General features: G+C 39.7%; 1 protein-coding gene across 9 annotated transcripts in view; it reads right to left on the reverse strand.

The window, feature by feature from the left end:
• MAST4 (microtubule associated serine/threonine kinase family member 4) overlaps nucleotides 1-27,408 on the reverse strand; it is a 592,623-nt gene that overhangs the window by 29,560 nt on the left and 535,655 nt on the right. For all 9 annotated transcript variants that reach the window (XM_075182588.1, XM_075182552.1, XM_075182596.1 and 6 more), the window contains 6 exons: nucleotides 24,261-24,328; nucleotides 23,284-23,369; nucleotides 9,103-9,311; nucleotides 6,717-6,855; nucleotides 3,157-3,289; nucleotides 197-362 (listed from right to left, as the gene is read on the reverse strand). In XM_075182588.1, the coding sequence (XP_075038689.1) occupies nucleotides 197-362; nucleotides 3,157-3,289; nucleotides 6,717-6,855; nucleotides 9,103-9,311; nucleotides 23,284-23,369; nucleotides 24,261-24,328 (801 nt within the window). The remainder of the gene's footprint in view (nucleotides 1-196; nucleotides 363-3,156; nucleotides 3,290-6,716; nucleotides 6,856-9,102; nucleotides 9,312-23,283; nucleotides 23,370-24,260; nucleotides 24,329-27,408) is intronic.

Consider the following 27,408-nt stretch of genomic DNA (forward strand, 5'->3'; position numbering starts at 1 on the left):
GATATCGAGCCGTATGGTCGTTTATCGTGTGATTGGCCCAATAGTTGGCTGAAAAACCTGTAGTGTGTACCCAGCCTAATGCTCCTAGTTTTAGTTCGTCCCCACGCAGTTCACTTGGTAGAAGAACTGCAAGAAATCTATATTAACATGTAACAACAACAACAATAATCATCAACTTAATTATTCTTCTACTTACCACTGATTACCTGACCAAACAAGTCTTCTGGGGTATCCCCAAAGAATGGAACGCAACCAATCAGAAATTCGTACAGGATAATTCCCATCGCCCACCAATCAACGGGCTTCCCATATCCTTGCCTCAATATTACTTCTGGGGCAATATATTCAGGTGTGCCACAGACCTGAAAACCAATAGATATAAGATGATAAACTATGTTTTCTTTTTTTTATCCATACAAATAAGTTTGTGATTTGCTCGTATGTAAGAAAGTGTTATGAATGTCTTTGAATTTAGAATTATCAGTGGAAAAGTTCTCTAGATTGGAAAAAACCCAAAAGGAGGAATAAAAAGAACTAAGCCAGATAAGATCAACAAACACAACAAATAAGGCGCATACTAGACACTGAATAAATAAACTGGTTGGATAAATATGCTCAAAAGGGCATTTTGTTCTTTTACAATCTGTGTGCCAAAACATTTTCTCTGTTCTTTATCTCTCTGAAATTACTTATTTCAGCTTTTTTTGGGTGTGTCTTTTTCCTTACCGGCAAGATTTCTATTACAGTGGAAAATAAAGCTATATATTTCAGCGTTCTATTTGAGAAATGTTATTTGAGCTTCCTTCCTGTGCGTTGTGCATATATAAATGCGAAGCGTGGTCTAGTTTCCCCTGACAAGTGATGGATGAGCCACGGCTGCTTAATTACAGCAAGTATACACTGGGGCAATGGAAGGTTATACATGAGCTGAGCAGATTAAAGCGAATAAACATCCATTTTCTGCAAATTTCACAAGATAATCTTCTTTTATTTCCTACTGCATTTAGAAACACTATGGAAGCTATTATGGCTAAATGTAAGGTAGAGTACATCCTGTTGCCAATTCATTTCACATATTATATATGTTTAAAAGAACAGGGGGGGAAAAAAAAAAGCTACATCTTCAATTAACAGTAGTAAATATAGAATGATGCAATGAACAACTTCATTTATAATGTAAGAGTAAAGCGAGGTAAACATAAATTCAGACATGCTATTGTTCCGGGGTATTTTTCCAAGACATTTCGGAATACACAGATTGTGGACAGACGGTAATGAGGCGTGAGGAAAGCAAATGGACCATAGCTAAGATTTTAGCACCCTTAATTGTACAATGCATCATAAGCGCCAACAGTAGTCTACAGAGATTCACAGACTTCCCTCTGGTTTTTTTTACCGCTGTTTCACTCAAGTACAATTTTTCATATGGATAGACAATGAGAGGGAGCTGGAGTTTTCTATAAGATAAAAAAAACCCAAACAAAACAAAACACTATCCCTGCTTCTATTAAACCCTCATCACCTGCCAAGATAACTGGTAAATAGTACTGTGTAGAGGAACAGACCTCCTAAAATTTTATATAAAAAAAAAATGCTCTTGATAAGTAATTCTACATTCACCAATTATATCAAAATTAAATATCTTCGACATGGTGGACAATAGTTTTAGTCCCACTGGACAGATTTAGAGTTGGAAGGGTGGGGGGGTGTTATAGCTCAACTCTAAATTGTAGCGTAATAAATAAAAGATGTTCAGTATGTGTGTGCTGCATGCAAAATCAGACAGTATATTTTCAAATTAATAAATGCATCTGCACTCTTTGCCTTCCAACATGGTTTGCTCCAAGAGCAAATCTGCTCATTTGTTTGCTCCTCTCTAAAAGAGGCTCTTTATGTTCAAGTCCACAAAGTAAAGGACTAATCACACTAGTAGGTGCAATTCCTAGTGTAGATACAAACATACCCACAATCCATTGTGCTTATATCTTGATAGACAATTTAGTTTTATTTTGTAGACTCAAATATTAACTTGACTCTGTGCATTACCACCAGAATTCTGATTCAGACAATAATGGCTTCATTATATTATAATATACATATTTAAGGTTCATAAAGAGATGCAGATTTAGTGCCAACAGGCAGAACAATACAAGGAACATGACAGACAAGCGAGCTCCTTCTCGCACAATTATAAGTGTGCTTCCTCTTTTCTCACAAAAGAATGCGCTTGGAAAGGAAGTGGAAAAAGCAGAACCAAACAGATTACATGGAAAAGGTCAGGTGTAGACATTATACTTTACAGATGTAAAGAAAGAAAATACCTAGAATTACCCAGACATTTATTGCAATTACAGGTATGTGATCTGTTGTCCGGAAACCTATTATCCAGTAAATCCCAAACCCAGAAAGAGAAAAGTAAATTATTGCTGCTTTTCAGGGATAATATCTTAGACACAGATTTGAAAGATTCTTCCTGCAGTAACTGCTAAACAATTTACAGAGGAGGGGAAGAATGGGAAAATCAGGAGCAGCGTGGTAAAAGACAGAGGTCCTTTTTAAATGTAATTTAGTACAAATTACAGAAAAGGGCCTTATGCAAAAAACCCTGATTCCCAAGTATTCTGACAAATATATCTCCGTATCTGCACATAAAAAGTCGTATAAAAATGTTTTATTCCAAATCACCCTCTTTGTAGTACAATGCAGCATTTCCATCGCCTCCGTATTTAACGCCGTTCCCTGTTTGTGTCCTTGTTTTCCTCTCTTTAATACCTATATTATCACTACCCACTTCTATTAAGGAAGGTGCCATAATCTGTATTTCCTATTAGATCATGTACTCCCTACTAAATCCATAAACCTTCTTTTATCTTGTAAATATTTACAAAGCTCTCCCTAATGTCTGTACAATTGTACAAACTACTCCCAATAAAGTCTATATTGTTACCCAATAACCCTTTACGTTTGTAAGTTATTACTTACTACCTACCTCTGCTGTGCACCTACCAAACTGCAGCTTTTAACACTAATTAACAACACTAGGTTAACTAATTAACAACACTAGTTTATCAACACTAGGTTGATAAACCCCCGATGCACAATATAAAAATTCAAAATGAATCAAGGAAACAAAGACAACAAATATATAATCCAGACCTGCTTGTCAAGGAACTCTCGGGCATCCTTCTCAATGTGACCCTCGTAGAGATTGGTTGTCATACTCATGAGGCCCACTTTAGAAAGTCCAAAATCTGTAAGCTTAATATGTCCCATCGATGTTACCAGCAAGCTGCAAAGCAAAGATAGTTTCAGCTCCATGTGGCAATCCATAGATGTTATGCTTACAGACTCCCCCATTGATTTTATTTTCCATTAGTAAAAAACAAAAAAATATAAAAAAAGCATAAACTTCTCAACTCAATGCAGAAACTATCACTTTAAAATATAAAATAAAGAGCTGTCATACAGAATGGTATACAGATAGAGCATTAGTTATTCCAATAGGTCACTACAAGGAATCAGTATACAGATAGAGCATTAGTTATTCCAATAGGTCACTACAAGGAATCAGTATACAGATAGAGCATTAGTTATTCCAATAGGTCACTACAAGGAATCAGTATACAGATAGAGCATTAGTTATTCCAATAGGTCACTACAAGGAATCAGTATACAGATAGAGCATTAGTTATTCCAATAGGTCACTACAATGATTCAGTATACAGATAGAGTATTCGTTATCCCAATAGGTCTCTAAAAGGATTCAGTATACGGATAGAGCATTAGTTATTCCAATAGGTCTCTAAAAGGATTCAGTATACAGATAGAGCATTAGTTATTCCAATAGGGCTCTAAAAGGATTCAGTATACAGATAGAGCATTAGTTATTCCAATAGGTCTCTAAAAGGATTCAGTATACGGATAGAGCATTAGTTATTCCAATAGGTCTCTAAAAGGATTCAGTATACAGATAGAGCATTAGTTATTCCAATAGGTCTCTAAAAGGATTCAGTACACAGATAGAGCATTAGTTATTCCAATAGGTCACTTGAAGGATTCAGTATACAGATAGAGCATTAGTTATTCCAATAGGTCTCTAAAAGGATTCAGTATACAGATTATATTATCTCTGAAACCATTTTACAAGCTGAATTCTTTAGTCTTGAAGGTTAATTCCACCTGAAGCAAGAAATTTAGTCTTCTGTGTCTTCATTTAAAACCTAAAATGCGAAATATTGCCTACCTGCATTCTGGTGGGTCCCTTGATATCTGAGGCGGCCAGGGAAGGATGTCCTCACTCCTGATTGCAGTCAGTTAACGGTCAACATGCTGATTGCATGGAATAATGCTGCATCGACAGGTGTCAAGAGTATCTACAGACATGGCTCTTGTCCAGGCGGCCTTGTGCAAGCAGGCAGAGTGTTGTCCATCAACACTACACTGCCGACAAGAGTGAGGACAGCGAACTGCCGCAGGTATCAGGAGACCTGCCTGGTGGTGTGGATGGATGAAACATTGGTACATGATATTTTGCATTTATGGTTTACTTGTGCTCAGTTTTGGGTAGAGTTATCCTTAAATGGTCCCATATTAATCATGAATGTTAATACCAAACAAATGGAGCAGTGGTCAAAATGGAAATTTAGAAGTGACGGTATGGAAAATATAAGTAAACGGGATTGGACAGTTTTGCAATGAAGGCAGTAGAATGCTGGTATGGCATATCGCCGTATCCTTTCCCTCACACACACACTGGTCATGAGGTAGTGTACTTAAGTTATAAAAGTGAGTGTTCACTGGATTTTTACAGCTTCATCATAAACATTGCTCCAATGTTTCAGATACGTGATTGAAGTCTGTAAGCAGCATAGATCATGGAGAAAAGGCAGAAATGTTCCATGGATACCTATATAGACTGACATATAGGTCTTGATTATCATGAGCTCACCGGCAGGACGTTGTATATAGACTGTACCAGAACAATTACTGTAATCAGTTCACTTTAATAATATAACTTTTCTTTGGAGATCAAAACAGCAGCTTCTCCCATTGTACCACACACATATCACGGACGTTGATGGGGTGAAATGTGGGTGACATACCTATTTTATTAGCGGAATTATTAGCAAAGCATAATGTTTCTAAACTAACCTACCTACACTTATATGTATGAAGTCTATTTGTGGACGATGGCATATATCCAGGTGTACAACACAAAACCAGAAATTAACAATATAACATTACCAGAGCTCAACAAAGCAGAAAGCTACACTTGAAACCATTCACTATGAAAAGTAATCATTGCCTGTAATATTTAGTGGCAGCTCAGCACTCAGGTCAGCTAATTTTTATAGTACGCTATTGCGATTCTGTTTCCTCATTCTCATCAGTAATTGGGCAATCCATACTTGTCTGTCATTCCTTGTGTAATTCCATCTTGCTAAGCTCCCCACTCACAATGGAGCAGCTAATCCATACTGACATCATCTCAGTGCCCATTCAACATACGTACTTTGCATGCAGATAAAGTTCTGTGGACTATGCAAATGTGAGAATAGGAGAACGGTTTTCTATTGTGGAGATCCTTATTGGCAGTGCACTCCAGGCTCTCTCTCACAGCTGCATGCCCCACAAGCAGACTATTAATAAAACATTATGTCCATGTTAAAGGTAAGAACACTGGCACAGCCTACTGTACCAGTCAATATGCCGAGTACATATGCTCAGGGTCTGCCATTTATACACATCCTGTTTCAAAAGCCACCTTCAAACTCTTTTAGTTAGTTGATATCTCGTAGAACAACCAGCAGATAAGAAAAACGTGATGAAAGGACAGACAGTAAAGTAAATAATTATCAATCACTGAAGGATATATACATAGTGGGAATCTTAGATTTATAATAATGTTTACAATTATTTGTTTTAGGACATATATATAGTCAGAGAAGTAAAACTATTGTTACTATTAATGTGAAACCCTGTTTTAGCTGGGCTTTTTTACCCTTGCAGTATACTTCATCACCATTTATTTATATAGCGCCACTAATTCTGCAGCACTGTACAGAGAACTCACTCACATCAGTACCTGCCCCTTTAGGGCTTACAGTCTAAATTCCCTAACACACACACAGACAGACACTCTCTCTCTCTCTCTAGGTCAATTTGATAGCAGCCAATTAACTTACCAGTATATTTTTGGAGTGTGGGAGGAAACCCCAGAGAACATACAAACTCCTCACAGATAAGGCCATGGTTGGGAATTGAACTCATGACCCCACTGCTGTAAGGCAGAAGTGCTAACAACTTAGCCACCGTGATGCCCCTTGCACGGTATCACAGAATGCGTTGTACCAATATAGCAAAGATGTCTATACTTCAGCAGAACTTCAGATCTAAAATACCTGTAACAGGTGGGACATCCTGATTCGTGGGCCACAAAAGGGATGTGGCTCAACCAGAAATGGGTGTGGTTTTACCTTAATCTGTCTGTTTCTAGGCAGAGTTTGTGTGGAACAGGGTCAGGGTTTTTGTCCCAATTTTTGGGATTTTAAATGTTGTTTGGGATGACTTTAGAAACACTATTTACAAGACGAACGTTTTCTTGGCTGACTGTACTACAGCCATCTGTGTGCACGGAGAGGGCACAGTATTAAGTCTTTGACTTCTCATATGTCACAATAAAAAGACAGAGAAACACCAGAGAGCGCCATACATACTTGTCAGGTTTCAGGTCCCTGTGCACTACCCCATAGTTATGGAGGTATTCCAGGGCAAGAACCGTTTCAGCAAAATACATCCGTGCCATGTCCACCGGCAAAGGACCCATGTTCTTCAGTAAAGTCGCACAGTCTCCTCCTGAAGCAGAAAGCGAAAGTTACCCAAGTTAGTAAGACCACTTTGTGTGTACCCAAATGACTGTAAAACGCGTCGGTTTGCAGATTTTACACACAATGACTGTAGAAGGTGGCCTGTCTGACCTCTCTAAACTCGTGTCACTCAGCAACTCTAAAAATAATATCTGCCTGGGTGACAGAGTTCAGTCCAGGGTAAGAAACACCATTATCAGCCAGCAGGCTGATAGTGGCTGCAGGACCACGAAGGAGAGATCCCTTCACCGACAGACAGTAAAGTGCAATTAACACCACAATCTGGGCACCAGGTAATACTGACTTTGAGCCATGTGTTAAACTGGTGCTGGGTTTTGCAGTCCTTCCCGACGCCCCCTTAAAAATCACCCATGAACGCTTCAAAATGTTTAATCTCTATAAATTAAGACTTAATTTCTTGCCTTGTTTACCACATGTATGAATGCCCTGTATGCACACAATATGAAAGTCCTTTTGTACATCATCCAGTACACACTGAATGTAATGTTGATATTTACGAATAGCTTTTCTTTTGACTGGTTGGTGTGTAGGTTGTGTACTCTGCTGGTGGTTGCTACAGTAACAAAAGGTTACTGTGATCTTAGTACACAGAGCAGCCATTGTTCTTTCAGTCTTATCAGGAACAGAACAATGGTCAAATGCGGCACTTTCTGCAGAATTCTGACAAGAATCTAAGCAAATCTACCTGTGGCTGTATAAGTATCATTTATAATCTATTAAAATCTTTAAGTTGATAGATTACTTTGTTTTCACACTGCAGAGGTATAAGAAATGAGAAAACTGCTGAAAAAAACCATTCAAACAAAGCACTTACACATCTAACATTGTTGTGGTATTAGAAATCTAGACTAGCGATGATGTGAATTAAAGATACTTGGATGGCCCTCATTCCCCCTATAGCCCTCATTCCCCCCTATAGTTCAGGAGCACTGAATGCGCAGCTTAGATTATGAAGCAAACTATTGTACTACCAGAGGCAGAATTAGCGACCTGTGGGCCCTGTTGCAGGGAGGAAGGAATCGGGGCCCACAGCTCGCTAGTTTCCCATGCAGTGGGCCCCATTATCTCCATGGGGCTGGGGCCGCACCAATGGTAGTTCCACCCCTGTACACTACAATGTCTGGCATGTGGAGGATCGTCTTACAGTGCAGTGTGATCTAGGATATTTCCAGAGCAGGCAACAGTTTGTTTGCTGTATACATGTAGGATTTGGAGAGTATTTGTTTACAGAGTATAGGATATTTAGGGAAAACAGAATTGGAACCTCCAGCCTAGTATAGTCTAGTCATTAACAACCTACTATTTACACATGGACTTTACTAACACGCCTTAGCCTGAATCGCACTAATATTAGAAGACTTTTGTTTTAGTCTGTTTGACTAGGGTCAGAGCACTGCATAGGGTTGGTACTATCAGCGCTTCGTTAAATTAATTTGCAACTTGGCGACTTCCTTATGGGCCAATGTGTAATTTTTGTTTAGCGACTTTGCGATTCTGATGGCTTCTTTGTATTATTTCAGACCATTGCCGGTTAGAGGACAATACTTACATAATCACCCTCTGACAATTTGGATATAGATTTTTCATGCAATTTTGACTTTACAAATAGTGGACAAGGACTCTGAAATTAAAACTTATTGCACTTTACTTAATTCTTCGTAACAATAGCACAGAGCCTAGTGAGTAAACAAAGAACTCCTCCCACCTAATACTTGTCTGGTGGGTTCATTAGTAACATGTACTCAAAGGGTGATTTGCAATAAACAATGTACATGCATATATGATGTGTGTTATAAAGTTTTGCCAATCTATTGTGCCAACTCATATGGATTGATAAATACCTAAGCAAAAGCTACACCTCCATTGGATGAGGAGTGCAATTAAAATTCCCATCAGACGGCTTAGGTTACAGTACAAGCATGCAACACAATATTGTAATTCCCTTGGATGAGGAGAAAGTACAGGTCACTGTTCTTACACAGGGCTTAGTAACAGAGCTCTACAGCGACTTCTCAATAGTTATTGAACATTACGTGCAATCATTCGGCAATGAATGCTCTTGTGAGCTCACTTTACAACACTTCTACACACACAGGAACCACAAACAAATTCTTACATGAATTACCGCGGTGCTGCATGAGCACGTCGTTCAGGGGTGGGGAAAAAAAAAAAAGACTTCAACACTGAACGTGGCAAATGAAAAACAGCTTCTTACCTTCCACATACTCCATGACCATACATAAGTGCCGTCTGGTCTCGAAGGAACAGTACATGCTGACCACAAATGGATTCTCTGCAAATGTTAAGATGTCCCTCTCCACAAAGGCCTGTTGAATCTGATTTCGAAGGACTAGGTTCTGCTTATTGATTTTCTTCATTGCAAATCTCTGACGCGTTTCTTTGTGACGGACAAAGTAAACAGCCCTGGAGAAATAAAAATCCATGGGTTGTAATGAATTCTAGTTAACACTTATTGACCTATAAACATGCCGAAATGTGAAAGTCAAGAGTTGGCAGGATTAATCTGCCTGTCTACAGTATCGCTCAAATAATTTGCTTGAATAATGAAAAACCGTTGCCTTAAACTTATTGGCATAAAAAGTGATGACTGAACAGGAATTTGGTCCAGATTTCTTAAGAAAATAAATGGATAAGAGGGATAGTGTGTGCTAATCATGTTGGTAGAGATCATTATGGAAGCAAAGGCTATAATTGTTGTAAAACATTCATTTACCTATTTCAGTTGTATGAGCAACCAGTTACATACCACCTGACCAGCTCAATGTCTTTAAAAATTGCAGTGCCTGCTTGCAGCCTGAAGGTGTCACTGCTGCACCTGCTGACTATAGAGTGCCCATGGCGGACTGCTACATCTCTTCATATACACAGCGCAAACATTGACGCCTGCACTCAATTATTTGACAAATGTGTTTCCATTTGCAAAATGTGGTAGAAACGCTCGGAAAAAAAAACTGGTACAAATGAAATTGCCCCTTTCCCTTTATCAATAATGTAGGCATCTGATGCCTTGTACCAACAATGTTCGAAAGTTACTTAGCCCTACTTGCATTGGTATAAGTTGCCTCTCCAGGCAATAACAGTTTGAAAGTAAACAGGTGCACGGAACAGCTACCAATGCAGCTAACCAATCGGCTGTATTGACAACATTCAGTGCAGCCTATAGAGAATATGGGGTATATTTACTAAACTGCGGATTTGAAAAGGTGAAGATGTTGCCTATAGCAACCAATCAGATTCTAGTAATTTTGTAGAATGCACTCAATAAATGAAAGGTAGAATCTGATTGGTTGCTATAGGCAACATCTCCACTTTTTCAAACCCACAGTTTAGTAACTATACCCCTTAAACTTGCCCAGCTTGGAGAATTGGCCATTACCAGGGACAGAGAGAGAGCAGGAGTTCCTGAGCATAAGATACTCATGGTTGGAGGATTGGGGAGATTATTCACAACATTTATCTTTAGACATAATCATTCCCTATGGATAAACCAATGCCTATGGTAAGAAAATAGAAACATTTGATATCAGGATTAAATACAGCAATACACATTGTATTCAGTACACAAGAGACAAGCGGAGAAAGGTGAAGTTAATGGTTTGCTCCAATTACCCAAAATAAGACAAGGCATACCTCATCCATGATATTAAAATATTGTACCTACTAAAGTACTGAAAGCCAGCAAAAAAAAAAAATCCCCTTTCTCTGCGTTCATGGCAAATTTCCAGCAGTGAACAGCTGCTGCTTCCCAAAACCACAGGAAATAAATCATCATGAAAAAGTATAGGTGACTGGGATGGATGCGGAAGAGAATATTACAGAAACCCAGAACCTTGTACACACAGACATTAAAATCAGGTATTCAATGTGCGTTCTTAAAGCATAATAAATGTGCTTTAATGCTGATGGCCAAAAACTCCCCAAAGAAACCAGATGCCCAGAACACTCATGCTTTCTGACAAGCCTTGCATAAATCCCAACACTGCCTGTAGTGTTCACACACTCTATAATATAATGGAGGTATATGGGAGCGCTCCTTAAATACACAGTGCATTATGCTACAGGGAGCTTTGAGAACACGCTTTGAATACTCCTTTAAAAAAACAGAGGATAAAGTTGGCTCTACTCTATTAATGCTGTGACATTACCTTTTTTTTTTTACACTTGATTTAATGCAATAGGAAAAGTGTTTTCCATAAAGTTATGATCCCTTTCAGAAGCGTTTTTTTATGCGCACGTTGAATATATTGCAGAAAGAAAGCATTTTTTATTTTTGGAACGTTCTATTAATTTTGTGTCCTGGATGAACTAATATGAGGTTTCCTGATATACACTCCGCACTTCTCTGTAGTCAGAGTTCATTACACAGCCAGCTCCCTCAAGGGAATCAAAAATATCAAGTAGGAGCTGGGCCCATCAGACTATAGGCTTTCTATGATTCCACTGCCTTAGTGTCACACCTGACTCTGCTTTATTCACATCCAGACTATCTCCCAGTCCTGCTGACTTAAAAACATTGCCAGAATATGCCCTTTTCTTACTCAACATGCTACAAAACCTCTTATCCATTCTCTCATCATCTACCGTCTTGACTATTGCAACCCTCCTGCTATCTGGAATTCCTGACACCCATATAGTCACACTTTAATCCATCCTAAATGCTGCTGCAAGACTGATCTTCCTCTCTCACAGCTACACATCTGCTGCACCACTTTGCAAATCCTGGCTCCCTGTGTTCTCTAGAATCAAATTCAAATTACGCACCCTTACCTACAAAGCCCTCAACAACACCCCTTCATACATCTCAAATCTCATATCAAAATACTCTCCCTCCCCCCCTCTTAGATCTACCTCTGACCTGCGCCTTGTCTCATCTCTGGTAACCACCTCTCACTCCCGCCTACAAGACTTCTCCCGTGCTGCTCCCCACTTATGGAATTCCCTACCACGCTCAATCAGACTTTCCCACAGCCATCAAATCTTTAGATGCTCTTTGAAAACCCATCTCATTTTTAGAGGTGACCTTATCCCCGATAACACTATTCACACTAATGCACCCTCACAACTATCCCAATCTCCACTCTGAGCCACACTCGCTCCTCTTGTTTCAGCTGAGCCTTCTTCCACTTAGAATGTAAGCTCTGTAATGAGCAGGGTCCTCCATACCCTTTGTTTTCATGTCTCCATTCATTTTGTCTACCTTGTCTGTTCTTGTTTTACATATGTACTGTTTTATGTTAGTCCTTGTGTTCCTTATTGTACGGCGCTGTGGAGTACTGTGGCGCCATATAAATCTACGTTAATAATAATAATAATAATAATATTGCACCCAGCTCCTGCACCATCGCCTTAAGCAACTGCAGTAAGGCTGTAATTCCTATTGTCCCTGCAGCCAATCTGAGCTCATTACGCATGACAAACATCTTGGGTGCTGTAGCCATTGTAGTGGGTATGATCCTGGCGCGCTGATCATTGGGAAAGCATATGGTGGCCACGGGAACGTATGTGTTAGAGATTGAGCTATATAATATACTGAACAATTGGGTCTTTTATGCACATAATGTATGAATGTCATATTGCACACACTGACAAGATTGTAGTACTCTGTGCTGCACTGTGCATGTTGGACAAAGAATATACTTTCTGCCATACTATGCATTGTGCACCAAGCATATTATTCTTTTAGCATACTGAAATGTCAAGCATGGCACATTATACCTGCGGATCACACGGTTATAATACTCAAATGGTGTTTGCCTTATGAAAATCATTAGTAAAAAAAAAAATATCCTGCATAGGCTGTGTGATTTCCTATGGGGATGCTGACACACCAAACCATCACATAGCCTATGAGCAGGGGCGGATCTAGAAAAATTTTAGGGGGGGGGGGGGGGGGGGGGGGGGGGCGGCAATTTAGGCCCCGCCCCTTTCTAGCATCTTAGGCTGCCGACGGCGGCACACTATGTGCAGGTCCGTCCAGCCGTGACAGGCAGGGACATTGTGCTGCCCGGCTGCTCTGATTGTGTTTTAAACACAGTCAGAGCAGCCGGGCAGCACACTGTCCCTGCCTGTCACGGCTGGACGGACCTGCACAGCAAGTGTCTGCCCCGATCGCCCCCCCCTGGATCCGCCACTGCCTATGAGCTGATGCTAAGATCGTGCAGATTACACAATAAATGACCGCTTGGTCAGATATCGAATTAGTGTGTGCGCTCCCATGATCATGTTTTATCCTACCAAAGAACATCATATTGCTTGATTTGGTTTTTATAAACTTCCTAAAAATCACGATCAAGGATGTCGAGCAAATGTGGCAGCGTGTATGCACTCCCGACCAGCGGCGTAGGCAGATGTCTGTAGAGTGTACAGAGTCACAATCTTTTCAGCAGATGGTTATGAGAGATGAACAGCACAGATCTGACGTTAAATCTTGTAGTTGTGTACATATGAATCTGCATGATCATTGGGACTTCCAGGTGTTGGGAAAATAGTTACAGAAATCGCATCTGCAGTAATTTTCTATAGTGTGTACCCAACTTTAGGTGAAAGACTAGCACAGAATAATGACGACCATCCCTCTGAGGTCACATCATCTTAGAAGGAAGACAATGTTGATCACCGTGGTATATTATAGTAATAAAAGTATAAAGGTAACCAAAGTATATTATAGCAACATAATTAACAACTATGATGGAATTTCACAAAGTGCCCCATTAATCCAGTCTACAAATACATATTTTCAACATTTCCTGTCGTTTAATTAGCAAATCTAGCTAAAATCATGATTCAGACAAACCAAATATTTAATGTCTATTACAAGGAATGAGCATTTATAATAATACAAAAAGAACAAACATCAAACGCGCGCTGGCTGCCACTTCGGACATGTTCTGGAAAACACAATAACCCCACATACTGTGACGTTCTTATCTGGTGGACAGAATTTACAGACGCAGTGCCAGCTGCAGCAGCGGGTACTTAGAATAGAATATGTGTATTGCTGTTTTATTATTCCATTCATAGCATTATCATCTGATTGGGAGCTTTGTTTCATCTCATCTTCTGTGCAGGTCATGAACAATTACAGTGTTGGAGATCTAATACTTATTTATGAGGCCTTAACAATGTCACCATAGACACCACAGCATTTGGTCCAGGTTACCTCAGGGTAGCCGGACAATCCACGTAACGCTTTGATAGCGAAGTTTGTTCATAACCGACATGGTGCATTTCTGGCTAAAATTAACTTTAGATTATTCTTTCAAACAGGCTAAGTGAACATTTTAAAGAATAACTAAATCCCAAAACAGAAGTTTACTTGATTCAAACATGATGGCACAGTATAGTGTTCAGTCTTACCCTGCTTTTCCATTGTCTCTTATAGAGATAACTTATTAAGCATTTCCTCCCCTCTGAGGCCACATATCGCATTGTTTAAACAATGGCTAATAGGGACGTGAGACAAGATAAATATCTGTAAAGGGAACGTATGGAAAGGATGAATGTAAGTTATAAATTGCGACAACACTGAGGAAACACCTTGAACAGTGGTTAGGATTTCTGTGACAGTGCTGGGTATATGGGTTTCATTCTTACCAAGGCAAATTTCAGCCCGGGGGGCGCACAGGTGGCCGCATCACATGACACGCAAGGCGCCGCGTCATCGCTTGACATGTGATGCGGCCGCCTGTGCGCTGACACGGCCGCATCGCGTGTCATGTGATGCGGCCGCCGGTAATGTTCATGTGATATTGCATCTACAGGGGGGGGTGGTGGGTCCCGTCCAAAAGGTTATGACAGAGGAAAAGTGGCGCCGCTTTAAAATAAAAATGCATTAGTGCAAAGTGCCTTACTGTGTGCTAAAGGTGGAAACCCATCACCTAGGGGCCTATTTATTAAGTCAGTGTGGTGACAACCGCATTGCATGCCCCCACAGCCATGCATGATGAGCCACCGCTGTCTGGATGCTCTGGGAGCCCCAGCAAAAGTTCCCCCTCCAGCATGAACTGTTTTACTATTTACTGGCAGCCTAGAGCTGCTGGTGAAGGGCATAGCACTTCCAAGGGTAAGGGATCCATGCGAAGCAGGAGAGACTTTAGCTGGATTCCATAGAAATGGACATGTAACACTATCCTGAGATAGCATCATCAAAGCTTAATGAACTGCAGAACTTTGCAGTCCTTATATTAATCTATGAGGACTTCTTTCAGAAACGTGGGTTATGGCAGGAAAAATCTTTGATTTTTTTTTCTGCCATAAACTCTTCATAAATTATATGATGGTCGTTTTACAAAGAAAATTGCTGTTTTCCAGGTTTTAATGGCAGATTGCACTTTAATAAATAGACCCCTGGCGCATATAGCACCTCAGGCTTCAAACGACCAGCCTACAAGCATCCTGTCTGCATACATGGGCATCTACACCAGTTCTTAGCCAAAAGGCAAAGAAGGGAATTTATGAAAGGTTGGACCTGATGACTACATATCAATGAATGTCCCTCCCCTCACCACTCCTATGCTGGCCAGGTTCAAACACTGGTGGGGATAATACAGGGGACTCCCCTTTAGAGACTGACATGCAGCTTTTTCTGTTTTTTTTTCTTATTATTAAATAGCAACATTGTATTATGGGAAACCTGAAACACCCACTGGGCCGCATGGTGTGGGCCTTCTAACCTTCAAATAAGCCATACATTACCCTTAATCATCATCATCAGTTATTGTATAGCACCACTAATTCCGCAGGGCTGTACAGAAAATTCATTCACATCAGCCCTGTCCCATTGGAGGAGGGAGGGAGGGAGAGAGGGAGAGAGAGAGACACACAAGGATTCAATTTTGATAGCAGCCAATTAACCTGTCAGTATGTTTTTGGAGTGTGGGAGGAAACCGGATTGTCGGGAATCGAACTCATGACCCCAGTACTGTGGGGCAGAAGAGCTAACCACTAGGCCACTCCTTAATATCAGTCATTAGTTAAAATAATACAATTACAATACAATTAGAGAGACACCTATCTATCTGTAATAACAGAGCAGCAGGTATTTCAAGCAAGCTATAACAAAAAAAATGACAATAACGCAGGAAGGAGGCTCAGAGGGGGGGCGCCTGTTGCCCTAAACAGTTAAAATAATTCAGAGGAAAATGTGCAATGCTTTTCAGTTAGAGAGCAGTACCCATTAAGCGTGCAATTTGTATATGCAAATCAAAAATCAATTGTATTTCAGACTCCGAACTTACTAAGCAATGTGCAGAAATACTGCATGCAGACGCCTCGCACTTTCTGATCCCACAGGATCTGTTCCACTTGTGACTTCTAACTAAATTACACTGGCAGCGCGGTCTGCATTTTTTAATTGTGAGCAATGGAAGTTTGGATGGGAGTGTTTGTTTTTTTCCATTAATGTTGTTCCATCTTCAAAGCTGTTTTTCCTTTGCATAGAATATCAGTGACACAATGCTTTATTTACAGGCATCTGAACAGAACAATGCATGGCATAGTGTTTGTGTTTTTTTTACATACTCATTTTGTATTTTGCACCTGGACACACTGTTCTAAGGTGTTTGGTTTCAAGATCAATGCTGACCTTTGCTTGGAATGTAACATTGCTACTAGATTTTTATCAGGGTTTCGGTTTAATATCACGTCCCTGGCACAAACCACCACTGAACTGCATCTGCTTAAAAGGAAAATAGATTAAACACATTTTTCTTTTATGATCCTCACTTCCGTTAAAATGGTCCTGTTACAAGGTGTTCTTAGTTTAATGGGCTTTACAAATTACCCATGTAATTTAGAACAATTTTACAGTAACCCATAGCAACCAGACATTTGTTTTTATAGTCTTAACTGGACTAGAACCTGATTTTCTGGCTGCTATGAGTTATGACACATTGGTACCTATGACCTCCACAGTCTTGTAGTTGTTTCTTCTGATGTTTTCTGGCTTTGCTGGTTACATATAGTATTTTCCCAACATTTTAAAGCATCAGAAAGTTATAGCTACAGAGGTGTACAACTACCCACCCTATAAAGTGGCAGTGCCCCCTCCAAGCCCAGTCTTGAAGGTGTTAGCCACTGGCAATTAAACAGTGTCTACAGCCATAACGGTCAATTGTTTCCTCTGCATTTCTTGTTGTTGCAGTCTATGTCAGCCATATTTAAATAGAGCAGCTACAACTAGTGTATTAATGCATATAAGCAAATAGACCAATCAAATGCACTTTTGAATTTCTACACATGCCCAATAGTATTAGGCTGAAGAACACTGGTCTAATGAATAATGGGTGATTAGAAACACTTCAGTGAGAGACCAGTCATATTCCACCTCTATAACCAAACTGCCACGACAGTCACTTATGCATATTTTCCCAATATTTAATTGGAGAGTTATATTATGGGATATCTAAAGCGGTTTATAACGACAAAGAAATGGCATTTGTAACACCATGCTCTATACATATGAAATTCTGCTCTAGGTCAGGTCTTGTACTCATAATAAGGTTGAGCTGTCTCTGGAATGGAATTAAGCAACTCTACCTGGCATTATACAACAATGATTCACCAATAATCTCAACAATTGCTGTATATAATAAACCACTAAACCTAAACTGCAAAGCAGACAGACTGGCAGATGACGTAACAGTCACACCTCTGCATTATCTGAACTTACTGTAACTCATTCTGTGTTCATTTGGACTTTCAGTTTTAAAGTATTTGATACCTTGTGGTGATGTAGCAGGACTAATGACTAACGTACCTGGATTGTTATCTGTGTAATGATAACTACACACATGTACACAGCCAGAATACACAGATATAGCCATCTAGATAGCAGGCTGCACTATCAGACAGCACAGTGACGGCTGCACTTCTAGGCCCCCGATGACCTCACGAAGGTGCTTACAGGAGTCAATGGTAGACTTGGTATTCTGCTCAATGAGGACAAAGTGATGACCACGGTATGAATGGGTTATAGGGAAGAATTTTTAAAAATGAACATCTCTTAGACCTGCTGTACATACAATCTGAGAAAGAAAAAGGTTTCCTAATCCTTCCATAACACTTAAAATTATAGGGACAAGTCACAGTGTGTTCTCATGCATGCAATACATGACATGATCAGTACTGATGTTTTTGTAACCACATAAATTTAGTGTTGCGGTCATCTATCGCCCCTCTGGTCCACACCAACAATTTCTTGAACACTTCTCTGCGTGGCTCCCTCACTTCTTATCCTCTGACATCCCCACCGTCATCATGGGTGATCATGGGTGATTTCAACATCCTACATCTCTAACCTTCACACTTGACCTCTCCCAGTGGATTTAATCCACTACTCATCAGGATGGCCACTGCCTTGATCTTGTTTTCTCTAAACTATGCTGTTTCTGATTTCTTTAACAATCCTTCCCCCCTCTCGGATCATCACCTTATTAGCTACTCGCTCACCCCCAGTTCTTTACCCTCCCTAGTGTCAAACGCTTCCAAGCCTCCTCACAACCGCAGGAATATCAACTCTATTGATCTTCAACAGTTTTCCACCCCAATTTCTACATTCTCCTCCCCTGATCGGGCAATACCCCATTTTCACCAAACCCTAGCAACTGCCCTGGATCAAGTGGCTCCAGCGACACTACATACTTCGTGTAGACTTCGTTGCCAACCGTGGCACACTAAAGTAACACGAACGCTACAAAAACTTAAGGCAGAACGTTACTGGCGTAAATCTTGTACCTCTAATGATTTCATCACATATACTGATATCTACCACGCCTATAGAAATGCTCTGGATACTGCTAAACAAACATACTTCCAATCTCTCATCTACGGTCAGGCTTCTAACCCTAAACGCCTCCAACTACCATCAGTGCCCTGGATCTTGCTTCCTATTTCAAGAACAAAATAGATAAGATCAGACTTGAAATGTTATCATCTCCCTCGACAAGCAATCAGCTCAATTCCTTTGTAGCACCCTCTGACACTCTCTCTTCATTTGATCCCACAAATGAAGAGAAAGTTTCTACTCTCTTCTCATCTTCCTCCTGTCCTCTTGATCCCATTGCCTCACAAATTGGTATGTCCCTGTCTCCTGTGCTCATTCCTCCTCTAACTAAAATCTGTAATCTATCTCTTTCTACTGATATTTTTCGATCACTATTCAAGCATGCAGTGATTACTCCCATTTTAAAAAAAACTAAATTCTGACCCTAACTCTCTTGCAAATTTACTGCCCCATCACTAAGCTCCCATGCCCCGCCAAGCTTCTCGAGAGAATTGCCTACACTCGCCTTACACACTTTCTTAAAGCAAACAACAGCCAGGCTTTCACTCTCAACACTCCACAGAGACTGCGCTGACCAAAGTTGTGAATGATTTCATCACAGCAAAAAGTAATAACCATTATTCTCTTCTAATTCTCCTGGATCTCTCCCTGCTGCCTTTGACACTGTTGACCACTCTCTCCTCATACAAACGCTGCAATCCCTAGGTCTTGAAGGCACTGTCCTATCCTGGGTCTCATCCTACCTATCTAGTTGCTCTTTCAGTGATAATTTATCTGGATCCACCTCCGCTCCACTTCCTTTATCAGTTGGGAGTTCCACAAGGCTCAGTGCTAGGTCCTCTGCTATTCTCTATATACACCACTTCTCTTGGAAAACTAATAAGCTCCTTTGGACTTCAATATCATCTCTATGCGGATGATACACAAATCTATCTATCCTCTTCTGATCATCTGTGTTGTCTCGCCTTACTGACTGTCTTTCTGCCATTTCATCTTGGATGTCTTCTCGCCAATTCAAACTCAATCTTTCAAAAACTGAATTAATAATATTCCCACCCAAAACAGAAGCTTCCTGCCTGACATTTCTATTTTGTTGATAACATGACCATAAATCCCACCCCGCAAGCTCGTTGCCTAGGTGTAATCTTTGACTCACAACTGTCGTTTATTCCCCACATCAACTCTATATCTAAATCATGTTACATACACCTAAAGAACATTTCCAGAATACGCACATATCTCACAGAAGACACCGCAAAAACATTAATTGTTGCACTGATCTCAAGCATCGACTATTGCAAATCCCTCTTTACTGGTCTTCCCAAAGTCAGACTTGAACCCCTATAATCTATTTTGCATGCAGCAGTTAGATTGATTTTCCTTGCAACCCGTTCTTCCTCTGCTGAGCCACTCTGTCAGTCTCTACATTGGCTGCCTGTATTTCAACGAATCCAATATAAAATTGTTCTACCAACATACAAGGCTGTCAACAAAATTGCACCGACATACATTTCCTCACTTGTCTCAAACTATCTCCCAACTAGACACCTCCATTCTGCACAAGATCTACGTCTCTCTTCCACTCTCATCACATCCTCCCATTCTCGGTTACAGGACTTTTTTTCGGGCTGCACCCACTTTGTGGAATTCCCTCCCTCGCACAGTAAGACTTTCCTCTTGTCTCCAAACCTTGAAGCGTTCTCTGAAAACCCACCTCTTCAGACAAGCTTATGATATTCCTCAACCACCATCTTAATTACCACCCTCTACACAAATAACACAAGACAACAACCCTCTGACCAACATTGCCACACACACAGCCCACTCAGTACCTTTACCTTTGCATTCTAGCTGGACCAGTGTGCAATATGATGTAGCACGTGCCCAGGGCCGGATTAAGAGAAGGGAGCCCCCCGGGCTAAGGGTACTTTGAGGCCCCCATATGAATCATGGGGCTAGATTTACTAAGCTGCGGGTTTTAAAAAGTGGAGATGTTGCCTATAGCAACCAATCAGGTTCTAGCTTTCATTTATTTAGTACCGTCTACAAAATGACATCTAGAATCTGATTGGTTGCTATAGGCAACATCCACACTTTTTCAAACCCGCAGCTTAGTAAATCTAGCCCATAGTCTCACTCTCACGAGATCTCCTCGGTAAGGAGATTACTGCGCGCCACGTAAGTACTACAGTGACTGCAGGCAGCTAACAGCATAACATTTGCTGTTAGCTGCCTGCCATTCTCCTTGAACAGGTGACAGTCGGAGCCAAGGGCAGGGACGCCCCCGACCCAATGAGTGCCGGCAGGCCCCCCAGATGCCTGAGGCCCCTGGGCTGTAGCCCCTTTAGCCCTATTGTTAATCCGGCTCTGCACGTGCCCTTGTGTTTCAAACTCCCATTGTCCTATAGATTGTAAGCTTGCGAGCAGGGTTCTCTTACCTCTCTGTCTGTATGTATTACCCAGTATTGTCTTATTATGGTTTGTTCCCAATTGTAAAGCGCTACGGAATCTGCTGGCGCTATATAAATAAATGTTGATGATGATGATAATAAACAGACTATTTCATTACAAAGAATATATAAGACAGTCGCTGACTATCTGAAGATTTCTTCAACAACAAATTCATCTCTCATGTCTCCACCTCCTACTGTCTGTCCTTATTCCACCTAAACCGAACCACCAGCAGCTGCACAGAGATGCAGTCACCAATGGCTGCTTTATTACTGATGATACTTTTGCTTTACAATAGCCACACACACCTTCTCTACCATCAGATATAATCGTTATTCCGCTACCTTAGATATTAAGTATCATCCATATTACTTAAATTATAAGCTCATTGGGCATCTTCCTGTCTCACCTCAAAATTATATATATATATATATATATATATATATATATATATATATATATATATATATATATATACACACACATATATATATATACACACATATATACACACACACACACACTATTTGGTCACATGTTACACAGGGGATCATTGAGAAGCCCTGCTCATGATAAATCTGAGTAAGGCGAGAGGTGACTATTTAGCTGTAACCCCCTTCAAAAAGTCCTTCAGCGTTACGCCAATCGTACCTTCTCTGGAGTTTTAATGGCCATGTCTGTACATCATACGTAGTGAATGGACACAGTGGCTGTAAAATTACATGCGAGTTATGTAGTATTTCCAACAAACCACAACTACACCCAATTAAACACAGATCACCTCTTCGTTTACTTGTAATAACAACATTTATTTTTTCAATGCTGAGAATTTGGTGTTCCCACATATTCTCTGTACAGTATGTTCAATGACTCATTATCTCTTTATACTCTAAATCTCCTTGGAAATTGTTCAAACATATTGTGCAAATCATTTGTGTAAGCTTTTTTTTTTTTTAACAAACAAGAAAGGCTTGAAAAATGACATCGCAAAACATAAAAATAAACTCCAGGTAAATGGTGGACATCTGCTGTTATGTTACCTATCCAATATCTGCACTTAGACACCAAACTATACTTTAACAAGTCACCCTTAGAAACCAAGAGCGACACGTTGAGTTACTGCACGTCACCTTGGCTGCAAAGGGAGTTAGTAACGCTCTGTTTTGGCACAAGACACCTATGGTCACTATATAAACTCTATGGTAAAGCATCAATATATCAAAATAGATATATTAAAAAATTCCAGATATTTTACAGTTTCTTCACACGCCTTGAGACATGGACTTGAGTTTTGTTCATATTACCCACCAAGTAAAATGAATACAGCATACATATAATTTCTGAAAAAGTAGCCTATGAAAAACCACATGGAAAAGTCATTATTAGACTCAGACCGTACAGCCAACTCTGTATGTGCTTTAAAATTTTCCATTGCAGCAAATGATAGTTTAGAACTTGATATGAACTATTACACAACACAGCAAGGTTTCCTTAAGGCAAAACAAAACCACATTGCAAATCATGGACATTACCTCTAATTACTCTGCATTATCTTGAAAACTTTTCTACTACTGAAACCTTACCTGCATGAAAAGCGAATAAGACCAGGTAGAAACAATCTATGGATTTTGTTTTTTTTAAACCATTTTAGAAGTGGTCCCATCACATACACACTTTGGATGCAGCAATTTTGTGGGCTGCACCAGTATTCAGCCAATGTCTTATCCCTCTGTGATATACAAGTTCCCAGTGACGTAATAGGCTGCATCTTTCTGAATACTGAACCACCACATTCCGTGGTCTGCTGCAAACATAACGGCAACATTTGAAATTTGGCTTTCCTAAACATTAACATCTGCCCATTTCCTAGCAATAACAATAATTTAACAGAAGTCTGAACTTGCATCTCTAGCAAATCTGAATTGATTTTAGATTTGGGTGACAGGCCTGCAAACCAAAATCCAGAAAGCAATCTCTACAATGATGTCATTGTGGACTTTCCTGAAATTAATCTTTCAAAAAGAGATAAAGTAAACAAGATACAGAAAGCAGAAAAACATCATCAACAAAGCGATCCGATCTGCAATCTACACTAAAATATTCCGCAAGACTTTAGATAAAGTGCCTTTATATACAACTCACCCATAAGCTCCATTGCTGATCAGTTTTATTGTTTCAAAGTCAATCTCGCAAGGCTTTCTTCTCATTTTCAGCGATCTGTTTGAGCTCTTAAAAGACCAATGAATTACAGTAAGGCATACAGGTTATATTTTATTGACAACAATAAAAAATAGTCGGGCAATAATACCTATTGGTTCTATTATATCTATTTTAGAAATGGTGTATATTTCACTATTCCATTATAAAGTGTAATTCCACAAAGCTGGACATATACTTTAAATGGTTTGGTTTGTGTCAGCTGTGCATGTAGAAGATTCCCCGCAATTCACTAGGTGGTCTTGGACAACGTGGAGTTAAAGGACAATTACACCAAACTTAAAAGTTTCGATTTGGGTGGAATAAAGGGAGATGAAATAAAACTTTGAATGTTATTTATGTGCACTGAATCAGTAATCTCATGACACCATTACTATCAGATCCATGCTGAATTGTGTACATTGATAACTGCTATCGTATTTACTAATCTGCATTTGATCGAGTACAAAAAAAATTTAGGGGAGTCAATGACTCCTATGTGTCTCTCCAGACAAAAGAAACAAAACATAGCAGTCTATATCCCCTATCAGGTCTTAGATTAAAAGTACACATGTGTATCCTTATTTTTGGAGGTACTATATATGTATATTTTTCCGTGATATTTGTCAGTTTGTTCCTAGCTAACCGATGCAAAATAAAATGTTATCTTTTTCAATATATTAGCAAAACGAACCCTTATGCTGTATGTTTCATAAAAATATTTGCAGGACAAAACAATGCAGCGTAATACCAGGAAAACAGGTCAGGACCTTTGGTCTATAAGAAATAAATACTGATGCATTAAACCATTTACTGCAGTATAGGATATAATTTGTGCTACATAATGCACCAACAAATATATCCATCAGATAACGTTTACATACCTAACCTCGTTTAGATACAATGCACTCTGTGAGACTTACACTGACAGATTCATCGGTTTCTGGTGTTTCCGCTGTTCCACTGTCATAATTAGCCAACAAAGCCATTTCTTCAAAAGGGGAAAGATGAGGAAAACAAAACAAAAACAGAAGGTTACTCATATTCTCGTGAATATATAAAGAACATGATAAGAAAAATAATAAGAATACAAATTAGAAGAATAATATGCCCATTGACCATTCTCGGTGTGTTTTCTATTTTACCAATTTCTGGAAATAGAGGCTCCAGAACTGTACTCAGTGTGGTGAGGTCTTATCAGTGACATATAACAGGGTAATACAACCACTCTCTTCCTATATAACCAATCAACCCACTGATTATAGGACTTTCCTGTTTCTCTGAATATGTTAACACTACATCATCATTCATTCTTTATTCTGTTTTTGGATTTGTGTATTCCACATCAATTCTTTTACATTTTTGTGTATAATTTAGTAGAGAGGTTTAGAACCTTTATGGGTCTGAGGGAAACATTGGTAATATACAATCATTTAGAGGGGCTGCAATAAAAGGTTATCTTGCATACAGAATTTAGAAGACAACAGAACCTCTCTGCAGTTACACCATACCTCTCAAAACTGTGAAAGTCCCCGTAGGGATTGCAGTGTCAATGGGCCGATGGAGGGATGTGGCCATGCCACATAGGGGGCGTGGCCTTGTCACACAGGAGGCGTGGCCAGGACACACGGGGGCAGCGAATGAAGGAGCAGCTAATTCATCCTGATTCGCTGCCAGACTGTACGATCTCACACCCCTGCACCCACCATGAGACCCCGGGCAATGCGGGACAAGGACTATTGGGTGAAAATATTACTGTAATATTTCTGTCCCGGGTTCCCCTGTATTTTTCCTGCTTCCCGTGGGCCATTAAAAATGGCCATGCAGGCGTCATGCACCCTGCTGGCTGCGGCTTAAGCAACTATGCTTTAGTTCATTGTATTTTCTCTAAATTACTACATATTTGATTGAACCCTTCAAGCATGTTGTTAGAAATATCTATATTATTTCCAAAAAGACTAGATGAAAATATCACTAAGGAATACATCAAAACAGGACCAAGGAATGATTCCTGCGGTACCCCCACTATTTTACAGTCCTCCTGACTTCAGTCCTTTAGCCAAACTGTTAATTCTGTCACCATCTTGTAGCACAATCCATGAATTTTAGTTTCTGAATTTATTGTGGCAAACTGCATCAAATACCTTTGTCCATTCAGCTCCCCGATCTTTTAAAATCCACTAGATTTGTTTGAAACAATCTAAAAGCAGGAAATGCACAATGCCTTATATATTGTAAGTTGTTTGAATATAGCGAACATTTTAATGGTTCCATTAATGTCCCCATTGTTGATGTGAGGTCTATAATTATATTTATTATTTCCATACCACTATATTGCCTATTTTGGAAATACATTTGCCACTCTCCAAACACCTGGAATTATACCGGACAGCAGCGGTTGGTTAAAAAGTTTTGTTTCTGGCGCTGTGAGCACTACCGTAAGTTCTTTCCATACTCTTGGACCCGTTGGCGTTTGTACTATTAGTATCCACTGTACAGTTTTGGTTTTTACAGTAAATAGGGCTATATGACTGCAGTACATCAGGACACAGGTGGCAGTGGGGATCTTCTTTTAAATAACTAAACTATCCTAAAGGATCAAAGTGACAAAGAGCTGGTTAAACCAATGTATCTTTATAACATTGTGTGAGCGCAGACTGATCGTTTTCAATGCACAGGAATTCTTGCATTCAGAAAACAAGCTTGCATTTAATGCGTTGGATATGCATTCAGTTCCACTGCGTTTCAATTAAGTCCTGCTGAACACGACACACACATTAAAACAGCATTACTTTATAACGAAATCTTCTTTGCTACACAGAGCGCTGCCGGCATTACTACACCATTTTGGGTACGATACCGCCCTACGGCACCTCTCATCGCCACCACACTTCCCTGTAGAAAATGGTAGTGACCCAGGGCATCTTACGTGAAGCTAAACCTTGCACCATAGTCTAGTAACAAGCTTTATAAATAAAAGCAAGAATTATTTATATTGCTGGAAAGCATAAAATATCTAAAAGCTCTAAAGAAGGAACAATGAAACAAGTGCCAGAGTCATGTAACAACATTTTCATTCTCTTCTTACGCATCCATACTGTACATTCTATTGTGGCATTTAAAGAATGCACGGATCATAAACTCCATTTACGGCTTATTTTATCAGCTGTAAATATCTTAAATTATTACTGAAACTTCTGCCGAAAAAGTAGCAAATGTCACGGTGAACGAGTCAAAAAGCTCAGTTAAATTTCAAAAGGAACATTGCTCAATAGCAGTTATCTGGGAAACGCATACTATCTGCAAACAGTGGGTATTAATGGAATGAATCCCAGAGTCAGCACTTAAAGCGAGAATCCCGGGAACCATTTTGAAATGCCTGAAGAGATTTTTAAAACTCATCTAAATACCATTAAACATCTGCCTATTTTATGTCATCGATTTAATCCATTTCTGGAGACTAGCGTTTCAGAAAAAATAGAGAAGGTAAAGATGGCAATTTAAACACCACAGGGGAAAAGAAAAAAAAAATCTTCCTCTAGGGAACAGTTGAGAAATGCACCGATATCAAGCAAGTGATGAATCTGTTGTGGTCCAGCTTTCAAAGCACAGTCTATTCATGTGCCATTATCAGCCAGTAATTCATGCGTGACTGCTCTATTAGGAATATTTGGTCATCACGAAGGCAGCTGCCGCTGGGTTCAGGAGCCCGTGCTACCAGCGTGGGTACCCTTCAACTTGTCTGTTTGTGCACGTTAAAAAGGTAACAATTTGGCAGATAACAGATGAAGCACAGACCTTCCAGTATGCAACCGAAGATAATAACACGCAGCTGCTAACAAGAAGGTATCATTTTAAAGTCATTCTGTTCTACAGCAAACATTGAATCCTAATGCTGCTCGTAAAAAATATCTAAACCTCTATAGAAACAAGATGCTGCTATTTAATACAGTCATTTATTTTCATTACATTACAAAATGAAATTTATTGATCATTTTTAGAGTTCGATGTCTCCCATCTAGAGAACTTTCAACAAATCTCTGACACTTTTAAAGTTACCAATGTGTCTGA

Source organism: Mixophyes fleayi, chromosome 1 (genome assembly GCF_038048845.1).
Source record: "Mixophyes fleayi isolate aMixFle1 chromosome 1, aMixFle1.hap1, whole genome shotgun sequence".
Classification (NCBI taxonomy): Eukaryota; Metazoa; Chordata; class Amphibia; order Anura; family Limnodynastidae; genus Mixophyes; species Mixophyes fleayi.